Raw genomic sequence first — 11249 nt, forward strand, 5'->3', positions numbered from 1 at the left:
GGTAATGTTTAGCTCTTGCTCTTGCTGTATTCTTTATGCTTGTATTTCTCTCTTCGCCACGCTGCAGAGAGTGGGAGAATCTGTAAGTATTTATCTCTTAAATACACACATATACACACAAACCTTGCTTTTCAGTGAGACTGATCTTTACACACATGTCATTTATATATATGAATAATTCCCGTTTTTGCATCATCACACATATACCCTCTTTCATATTGTACACATGGTCTAATTACTAATATATTCTGTCTATTCTCCGTTCTCTCATTTTCCATTGCTCAGAAACCAGTCCAACGTTAGACGCATGCACACTGCTCTCAGACTCAACAGTGAAATTGTGAAGAAGTCCCAGGAAGCCAAGTTAGTCCTGCTCAACATGCCCGGACCACCCAAGAACAGGACTGGTGATGAGAACTGTATCCTTTGACTGCACTGTACTGTACAAAAGTCTTTATCTCAGCAGTGAGTGTGTTTCTGTTCCTGTAAATATAATAAACCACAATACATAAACATGAATTCAGTGGTCAGTGGTCAAAATGTGCCATTGGTCAGTAAAGTTACTGAGATGTTGGTTAGAAGAAGACAGTTAGAAGAACACAGGTTCGGATGCTGACTCCTCCAGACATTGTATAGGTTTGTTCAGTTGCTCCAGCAGCTCTCCTGATTTACTTTAATAAAAGACTGGTTAGATAATCTAGGTGTTGAATGGGAACTGGGAATACTGGACTTCCTCAATAAGAGCTTTAGTTGGAACTGGTTTAGTTGACGCACTCACATTCGCATTATAGATACAGAGTCAGGCCAAGAATGCTGTCTTTAGGGTCAGTACAGCACATCTGCCCTTTTTCTTTAACTCTGCCTCCCTCTCCCAGACATGGAGTTCCTCGAAGTCCTAACCGAGGGTCTCAACCGGGTCCTCCTTGTGCGTGGTGGAGGTCGTGAGGTCATCACCATCTACTCTTGAAAGACCAGCCTGCATCACTCCATCCCATTCCCCTCCCCAACCTCCAAAACCCTGCAAACGTCACATTCAAACACCCGGCCCAAAACCCCCGAAAACTCCCGTACCATTATTCCCAAGCAATATCCTAGAAACCCCTGCCCTCGCCCCATCCCACTCCATGCCGGAGACACAAGTCCACAAGTCCACAGGTCCAGAGGTCCACAAGTCCAAAGGTTCTTCTTGACCCCTCACACTCTTTTCAACCTGCCCTCAGAAAAGCCCCCTTTTACCAGTTCAGTAGTGAGCTCTATCATTTGCTGCCCAACGTTCCCAACGGCCTCCTCCCCATTCTTCGTATTTGTCGTGAACTGGTTCCGCCTGCTGAGTTCAGTACCACGTCCATTCCCAGGGGCAAACTATTGATGTCAGTAAGTAATCTGCTGCATTCCGGAGGTTTTCTCCATCCCCACTTTCGTAGACATCATTCTTTTCCTCTCATCCAGTCTGGATGCATTCGAGGGTTGTCGAAACGGGACGGGTGGGTTACGATGCGGTCTGTAGTGGGTTTTTGTGTGTGTGTGTTGTGTTTTGGGTTTTTTTGGGGGTCCTTTTCCATTTGTTCGATTATTTGTTGACAAACTGAACTTGCTAGGATGACAGCTGCCAGACAAGCAGAGGCTCCGGCCAGTCATCGCATTGCATCGCCGGGATGGAGCGATGAGCTCTGAGACAGACTCTTGACAGATGAACTGACCAACTGACGGCGGCGGGACGTTTCTGCCACAGAGTGGACTGACCTCCCAGCAGCCTCGTCTGTTGCGAGCAGGGCTGATGGCCATGGGGAGACGCCTGGTCTCGCCGTCCAGTTAACACGCTTGGAGGAAGCTGTGGCAAAAACCGTGGCGGCTCCTCGGACCGGGCTGGGAAACTCGAAGCCCGCTAGAAAAAACAAGTTTTTGCGTTCTGGTTTCTTGGCACAGTTCTGTCATTTTATTTGTGTTTGTGTGCATGTCTCATCATCACCCTCCGTACTCGCCTCATCTTTTCGTGTCTCCCGGTCGGAAGTGGCTAGCTATTCCCTGCCAACTACGACATGTGCCAAAAAAACAAGAGTGGGAAGATCTGTGACATGCTGTCTGATTGCCAGGCAGCAAAAGACGAAGTCGCTTATCAGCGTTAATGACGGCGTAATTAGAGAAGAACCGATGGAGGGGGGAAAGAAAAGGACAGGAAAGGATTCCGGCGTAGGCTGGTGGATTAGTGTAAATAGTGTTCAATCTCTGAGGTGTGGAGAAACGCTGGGGTAAGCATTGTTCCCCGGAATTCACGAAGTAAACCTCCGGTTGAAGGAACATCCTTCTATTCTGACAGGGTCGGCTTTTGGATGGCTTTTGGCTTCTCACTGGAAGTGAACCGTACTGTACTGTAGCCCCCTTCACAAGCACTCAACCTGCACTGGCAGCCACTGTGCAACAAGTGATTTAATGAGTCGGTGGACTCATTAAATGTGTGAAATGTGTGTGTGCATGTACGTGTGTGTGTGTGTGAGTGAGTGTGTGTGCCTGTTTTCCATCCGTGAGAGCGTGGACGCTACCGTTTTAGGTTTTATTTTTCCCTTTTTACAAAAAGGAGAGCATATATGTTTGTTACATTTACAGACAGATCTATTTAAAGTATCTTTAACAGTGTGATATGTATTATCCGTGTTTGGGAAGCACCAAAATATCCTTGTAAAGATCTCACCGCTACATGACGTAGACGTTGCTTGTGCCATATAAGCATAGAAGTGGAAACCATTATCAGCAGCAGGAGAGCACTGATCACAGGGCTTTTGGCAAGGCATGATTAGTTGGAGCTAGCTTGAATATACTTGAATAAAGGAATGATTAAGGGAGAGGGACTACGGCCATCCAGTAAGTCTCTCCGAGCTCTATGCAGTAAGACTGTAGTGTCAATCGCATGCACGGCTGTATACGCGTGCCAGTCTGGTCTCGCTGGAATAGCTGGCGTTTCCGATTGCTTGAAAATCCGAGGGAAATAGAAAAAGTGCATTTGTGAAAGGCCTGTGCAATAGCTGAAATGGGGAAGTCATGTAACCACTGCATTATTTATTTTTGTATGCATATATTTTATACATGTGGCTTTACATTGCTTCATTCTCACTGTAGAAACAGTCGTCACAGCTGTAGTATATATATTTTTTGTTCCTGTTCAGAGAATTGAACTGTTACAGTCACTTGCACTTGCAGTAGATTTATTGTTATTAATATATAATATTATATATAGATATATTTACATATATACGTATATAAATTATTGGAGAATAAATCTAGAGTTTATAGACTACAGATATAACAGTATTTTCTGTTTTAAAAGATTATAAAAACCTCTCATAAGTTGCGAATGCTGCTAGTGTACGAATAGACTGGTTTGTATTGTGTGTATGTATATAGATCAAAAAAAAGAGAGAGACCTATTTAAAGGTATATACAGAACATTAGCGGGGGAAGGGGTAGACTTCTGAACATACATATCAGTGCTGGTGATTTATTGCATCTAAGCTGTAAAGCAGACTAAAACAACCATCAGCATTTCCGCCTTCCGACATTGAGCCCGTGATTCGGAAACGCCTGGGCAGCTTTCCGTGGTGTCGTTCTGCTGGTGACGTACAATATCAAACCATGCAATGCACAAGCGTACAAGGACATGGCTGCTTTTTCGTCTGTTGTACGTTCTGAGCCGTCGCATGCTCACCCAACACGCCGTCGTTTGCTTTTTGTCGGTAAAGCCGCCGAGCCGCATATGAGTAGACCTTCGCTCATCCATCGCCTGCATAGACTGAGCCTTCTGAACACGTTTTTTCCCAAACAGGCAAAACCGAGCTGGTTCGAAAAGTCAGTTTTTCGGCCAAAGTTTTGATTGATGATTTGTGTTTTTATCCCTGTTTGCATGGTCCGTGCGTGAATATTCGTTTCAATGGTTTCTATTGTGTATCGTATGTAGAAGGTAGAGGCAAAGGAAGGCCCAGGCGTCTGATGGAGCCCATCTAGGCCAAGGGCAGCATGTGCAGCACCATGCAAATACAGATATTTGCATAGGTGTCTGCCAACGTACAACTTGCACTAATGTTGTATTTACTAAACCAGAGTGAGTAGAAAACAAACTTCACTGCTTTTTTGTAGATCTGGGAGCTTCAGGTTGAGGAGATTCTGGAAATTACAGCATTGGGTACAAAAAACAGGACACTTGTTCACAGTGGTGGTCAGAGGAACCAGACACCTAAGAGTTTAATGCTGTTGAAGGCACCATAGTCCCAAAACAAACATGTAGGTGCAGTGGTGCTTCTGGATAATACGAAATGGCCATGTTTGGGTTGTAGACAGTAAGACCCTTGGATCCTCTCATCATCGCTGTATGGAAATCAGCCTTACTTCAACCCTTATAGGGGGTTGAGGAGCCTAGAAATGAAGCAATTCCTTCCCCTCCAGTATTAAACTAAAATAATTTCACATTTGGTCACCATTTTTAACACCCCCTATCTAAAGGCCTTCTCATGGAGTTAAGGAGGGAAAAATCTCACCCCCTGGCTTAGCCCATTCAGGGCTGGACCAACCTGAATCTCACTCCAAGGAACAGCAACAGCAGCGGCCTTCAAAAGCAGTTCAGCAAAGTGGTACAGCACCTCCTCCCAGTTCAGCACATTTGCAGCATGTTGAAGGTCACTCTTAACAAAATGCAAAAGTTGGCAGCCCTCTTAAGGAGAATGCCTATGGTCGATAATGTGAAGGGAACCAAGGGTCTTACTGTCTACAACCCAAACATGGCCATTTTCATACTATCCAAAAGCACCATTGAACCTACAGGTCATGTGTTTTTATATATATAGAAGGGGAAATAATTGACAGCAGTGAGGGAGGTTTTCAGTGGCGGGATAGCGAGGTAACAGGCCTCATAGATATTTGGGGTGATGTTTAATTCAGTTTAAGACATCAAACCTATCACCCCAAATATCTATGAGGTCTGTAAGGCCAATATCGCAACAATTGGTAAGTGTTTCGAGACATTTCTAAAGAAATGGCTGAACGTAGCCCCAGGAGGGCGCTAAAATCGAAAGGCTCAAAAAATCCAAGTACGCAAGTATTGCTCTCTTTCATGCATGGGTGTTACTTTAGGAACGAGAAATGATCAGATGAATGTCAGAGAAAGGGAAATAGGTCACATTAAAAAGATGTTTGTGAACAGCCTAAAAAAAATCAGATATGGGGCACTGTACCTGCTGCGGGAATGTAGCCTAAGTTTCAAGATGAGGATAAAGCTCAATTATATCTCCACTAAGCGCAACAAAACTTAAACTACAGTTATCTACAAATATATGTTTGCTAGTTTTAGCTGTGTCCCATTAACACAGTAACAGTAGCTAGCTAGCTAAAGCTAACACTCATATCCTTAGAATATATGCTAGCAAGCACCGCCCCATTTTTGCTCTCCCAAAAGTCGTCCAAAAAAATGAACAGTTATGCCCTTGGCCTAAAGGCATCGAAGACTTTCCCAATCAGTCAACAATGGTCCCGAAGTGACTCGTGACCCATAACATCATGGGTGGACGTAGCCTAACAAAACGTTTGGGTGCAGTTCTGTGGTTACCTGTAGTGTTATTGATATTCATAGATCCATGTGAATTAGATTAGCAGGATACTCGGTGTGGTACGAACGGGCCTTAGGTGTCGTTTGGCTTTGTATATTAATGCTCTTGGAAACGCTAGACTTTCAGTACCCTCGTCCTTTGTTGTATTGTGAGAATGCCTTCAGTATACTCCGACCTGTGGTCTTTTAGATCGAATGACTTATAATTTATATAATTATAATTTCTGCGAAGGTTATGTTCAATAGTGACGATTAATTCTCGAGTTCTCTTTGGGGGGGGGTAAACGCTCCGTACGTTGGTGCGTACATATGTGCGTACGTATATATATTTTTTTTCGTTTGTTTATCTCTGTGTCTGCTTTGAGCATGGTCCTGTCTGGGCCGTGACGATCACCGGCGCTCTTTGTGTGCTAGAGGAGTGTACATCACATCTGTTCTATGGTGGCTGAGATAGAAATGCACTTTATAGCGTTAACATTCGTTACTGCGGCGGCGTTCTTGTCAGGCGCCTCGCTGTTTTCCTGAGCATGCTGGACCATTTCAGCTTTCCTCTAGTGGCAAGAGTGTGTACTGCAGTCATGTGGAGGCAACTGCGCCATCCGAGGTCTCGCCATCAGCTTGCAGAACCGATACGCAAGCGATTCTCTGCAGTTCCATACTACCTGATCATCATGGTTTATTTCCTGCTGTACAATACTGAGGTGTTCTTATCTTTCCCTTGGCATGGATCACTCACTTTTCTTTCGGCGTTTTCTTTGTTTTTTTTGGTTTGTTTGTTTGTTTGTTTTTCATTCTCCAATCTGAAGAACATCTGAGTACAAGACATACATTGGTGTTAAAAATAAAGGTGTTTCATTTCTTGTACCGGACACTGAATCAATGTAGTGACTCCCTCCCTTGCTTCACCTTTCCCGCTTCGCCCAAAACCCATTCGAATCATACACGCAACCCCCTCTCCACTGCCCATTCCCACCCCCGTCCATCACCCGCTATCCCACAATCCCTCCCCCCCGGCACTGTATTAAAAATGTGATTGCAGTATAAATTTGAATATTGATCAAAGACTATAAACAAGCGCTTCCACTTTTGGGCTTGGCTCTGCTACAACTGGCAGTTGGACGATGATGCATCTTCCTTCACCTTCCTTCCTCCTATCTATCATCATTATCATCGGAGATGAGAACTTTGAGAGGAACCCTGCTGAGATGTAGCACGAGATGAATCCAATATCCCATTAGTCATTTGGAGAGGAATGGTTCTTCTTCTTCTTCTTGCTTCAACACCAGTTGATGTCTAAGGGCTCTGGATAGCAGTCTATTCGAGGTGTTTTGAGGTGCCACCAGCTCACAATGGTTGGCTACCACTTGGCCAAATTCTCCAGCTCTATTGCAGGACTCCGGGTCTTAAGAGTTCGAGATTGGTACACCTAACGGCTTTCTGTTCTCTTGAAGCATTCCAACTCTGAGGTCAGTTGAAGGAACGCTGTTGACCCATCCTCTAGGTTTTAAGGTTCCAGATGCTGCAGTGTCCAGCCAGTCCAGTTCTAACAGAGCCAGGGCCCGGGTTTGTTGTCTAACTCGACGCATGCACATTATCCTGAACAAGTTGATATAACTCAATATATATTTAAATGTTTTGTGGTTCTCAGTATTACGTTCCCTCTCAGTATTTCTTTTGATTCTTTTAACTGCCTATGTGTTATTTTTACCAGCTGTGTGGTGTAACTTATTGTGTACAAATGCTTTATTTGGGTAAATCTGTAGGCTAGCTAGGGTGAATGAGTGCATTGGTTACAGGAATCTATTTTTATTATAGTTAGTTAGTTAGTTAAGCCAAAAAAAGGAGGCGATTTTACTTTTGTTATTATGATTGCAGAGTTAATTTATCAACAGAAGAACCAACGATTACCAAAGTATATTTAAGTTGACTTGGAAATCTATTTTGTGCGTTATACACTGTCATTTTAATGAATTAAAAAGAAGCTTGGGGGTCCGACGAAGTCAGAAGTCAGAAGTCACATCACTTTAATTCCACAGATTTCTATGTATGCCTTAAACCAAAACACCAATTGGCAGCTATATCTCACCTGAGCCCCAATGCACACGTCTGGTGAAACATGGTGGTGGACGTGATTGAGCGTGGAAGAAACCGTAGAGTAATTTGCCTGTTTGGCCTCATTATACTGAAGGCATTGCAATCTGTTGACTGTCGGACTGTTGGCCTATGCAGAGACTTAGTGAACACTTGAACTACTGTAGCTCTCTTGAAGAGCATTAAAAATCTAGGTGGATGTAAACATTGGCGGGAAACATCACCTCATTCACATTAGCCTAGTACTGACCAGTACGGCAAAATTCAGACGTACTGTGAACTTACGGTGATTTTAAGGTCATGTAGGATCTCCAAGGCTGGAACTGTTGGGTACTAAATAAAAACCCAGCTCTTGTTTTATTCAGACTGGTTCAGCATAAGCCGCCAAACTACATCCAGATCCTACGGTCAATCAGCTAAGGCGAACTCCTTAACAGTGCGCTGAGAGGATGATACTGGATGTTCTGAACCGGACCGGATAACCGGTTAACTCCAGCAGTCTGGGTCCTTCAAGCTTGTTTTTGATTCATGAGATGCACAAAACATTTTGTATGAATGTTTGAAAGAGAATGGATGTAGACAAAAAAACAAAAAAAACAAAAGAAAACAAGGATTTTCAAATCTTTAACACGAGTATGTAGATGTTTTATTACTTCTTTTTCTTGGTATCGACCAATTATCACAAATTGTTCCACTGTGTTATTCATTTGTTTGTGCGTGCGGGGTGCGTGTGTATGCATGTGTGTGCAGACGTGTACGTGTGCACCAAAAAACGAACAAATAAATAAATAAATAAATAAATGAAGAAAAACGCATCGGGGACCACGGGCTAGGGAGGGCCGGGGTTCTGTACATACAGATATGGTTAGTGTTGAGGTGTTTATTTTTTGTGTCAGTGTTAACTTCAATATTTTAAAGAGATAAATAAGTATTATCTATTGTGTTTCATGGTATAAAAAAGAGAAAAAAAAACAACAAGGAAAGAAAATGTAGTTTTACATTTCAAATGCTTTATCTCTATGGCTTCTGGCAATTTCCCATTCCATTTTATAGATTCGTCAGCACAAAATGCAATAAACTAATACCATTTTATTACCGATTTGTTCACAGTCTTCTTTTCGGTGTGTTCACACTCATAGAGGCAAGAAAGGTTCGAAAACATTATCTGTTCCAGAGAGTCAAAGTCAAGTCAGATTTATTTGTGTAGCTTTTTACAACTGTTGTTGTCACAAAGCAGCTTTACATAATTAGTAATTAGTAAAAGACAGAGACAAAAAAAGAAATAACATAAGACAACATGATGGATCAAAGACCCCCAGTGAGCCCCAACGGCGACAGTGGCAAGGAAAAACTCCCTCAGAGCTGGAGGAAGAAACCTTAGGAGGAACCAAGACTCACAAGGGGGACCCGACCCGTCCTCCTCTGATCAGAACTATTTAAACATTAATGCTAAAAATGACCAAACCAGATACAACAGATAGTTAATAGTGGTGATATTAATAGTGGCAGATAGTTAAGAGTCCATTTAGGTTTGAACATGGTCATTAAACAGGTAGCAGTGGTAGGAGGGTGAGCTGCTGGTCTGGTATGGGTGGTGGTGGGTGGAAGGTCTGATGGTTGGATTGGTAGGTGGCAGCTGGTCTGACGCAGGTGGAGGGGACCTCAGCGGGCAATCTTCCAGCAGGTCGGGCTGGGTGGCCATTTTACTCGGAGAAGGTAAAAAGAGAGAGAGTTAGTACTGAGAGGATTTTATGGAGGGCAGAGAATGTTGAGCAGTATCAGAATGTGTCTGATGACTCCGGCAGGTCTGACTATAACAGCCTAATTAAAAGGAGAGAGCCAGAAGGTAACACAGACACGGGAGCACCGTGAAACGCTAGCGTCCATCTGCTCCACCGTGCACAAACCTGAGTGATCGCGTGTAAGCAGTGAAACAATAGCTCCAGCATCTCAGTGTACTACAATTCCCTGTGTCCGCGAACCCCTGGACCTGCAACCTTTATCTAAGGGGAAACATTAATTACCAAAAGCTAAACTAAACAGATGAGTTTCAGCCTAGATTTAAAGATTGAGACTGTGTCTGAGTCCCGAACATTATCTGGAAGGTTATTCCAGATTTGGGGGGCTTTATAAGAAAAGGCTCTTCCCCTTGCTGAGGTTTTCTGAATTTTGGGAACTCCTATTCTCCGATTTGAGAGTCCTATTCTACTGGCAGTGCTTCTCCACAGGGACTAGAGAAGTGGGGTTTAACATGCTGCCGCTGTCACGCTAAAAGCTCAATTAACTGCTCTCTCTCCTCTCATCACTCTTAAATGATGTTGTCCAGCACAGCACAAAATTTTACATCTTGAGAGTCTCAGCATTTTCCAGAGAATGACCTTTTCCCTGTCAGCCATTTCCTTCACATTCTCTTATAGCTCATGTTTAGGATTTTTTTAAAATACTTAGTCTGATTCTGCAGATTTATTTGAATAATAAACTATAAGGCAGCAAAAAGCAAGATTTTAAGAAAATATTTGAGCCCCCCCCCCTCCTCCCTCCCCGAAAACAGCATTTAAGAAGAGTCTCCTGAACATGTTAACGTTCATCTGAACATTTCTCCTTGAGAAAACTTGTGAATCCAACTCCAGGTTTGTAATCCAACTTTACATATGCACATTAGACTGAATAAGTTCATATAGTTCAATATACACACACCACTCATAATATTACTGACATCTAAAGCCTAATAGAGCAGTACCGTCTTGCTCCACCACAACAGATCTGAGCATTCAAGGCATGGACTTCCAAAGACCTCTGTGGGATCTGTCACCAGGACTCCAGGAATCGCATCACTAAGCACTAGGTTCATGACCCTGTCACCAGTTCACTGGCTGCCCCTTCTTGGAGCACTTTTGACCACTGCATAATTAGGAAGGGAGGGGAGAGAAAGTAAATAAATAAATAAAATAATAAAACAAACAAAAAAAAAAAACAAAACCCTACAAGACCGGCCTGATGTTTTGGCCCAGTTAAAGGTAAAGTAGAGGTGCATATATTTGTCACTGTACTGTCTACAGCGAAATGTGTCCTCACTATTTTACCCATCTGTGGAAGTGAACACACGCAGAGCGGTGGGCAGCCAACTCCAGCGCCGGGGGAGCAGATAGGGTAAAGGGTCTTGCTCAAGGGCCCAACAGCGGCAGCTTGCCGAGCCTGGGTGTCGAACACATAACCCTGTCATCAATAGCTCGGAGCGCTGAGCCACCACTGCCCCGTTGTCTAGCTAGTTGTTTGGCTCTTGCCAAAGTGGCTCAGATTCTTACACTTATCCATTTTCTGCTCAACACATCACCTACAAGAACTGAATTAACTTACTGCCTAATATTCAGTTTCCCAGCCCTTGATGGATGCCCCTGCAGCGGAGGATATTTAAGGTTTTTCACTTCCTTAATCACTGGTGTTAATGTAATGGCTGATCAGAGGCTGATGAGTTTATTTAAATGTTTTGTGGCTCTCAGTATTACATTTCTTCAATTATCATTCTTTAAAACCTGACAGAGACTCTTACAGAAACAAGAAATCAAAG

At 43.3% G+C, this 11249-nt stretch overlaps 1 protein-coding gene across 4 annotated transcripts in view; it reads left to right on the forward strand.

Moving 5' to 3' along the window:
- The window catches only part of slc12a5a (solute carrier family 12 member 5a), a 230397-nt gene extending 221621 nt beyond the window's left edge, over positions 1-8776 (forward strand). For all 4 annotated transcript variants that reach the window (XM_072684819.1, XM_072684820.1, XM_072684821.1 and 1 more), the window contains 3 exons: positions 68-82; positions 286-419; positions 876-8776. In XM_072684819.1, the coding sequence (XP_072540920.1) occupies positions 68-82; positions 286-419; positions 876-967 (241 nt within the window). In that variant the 3' untranslated portion in view covers positions 968-8776. The remainder of the gene's footprint in view (positions 1-67; positions 83-285; positions 420-875) is intronic.
- The last annotated feature ends 2473 nt before the right edge of the window (positions 8777-11249 follow it).

Source organism: Salminus brasiliensis, chromosome 7 (assembly GCF_030463535.1).
Source record: "Salminus brasiliensis chromosome 7, fSalBra1.hap2, whole genome shotgun sequence".
NCBI classification, from domain to species: Eukaryota; Metazoa; Chordata; class Actinopteri; order Characiformes; family Bryconidae; genus Salminus; species Salminus brasiliensis.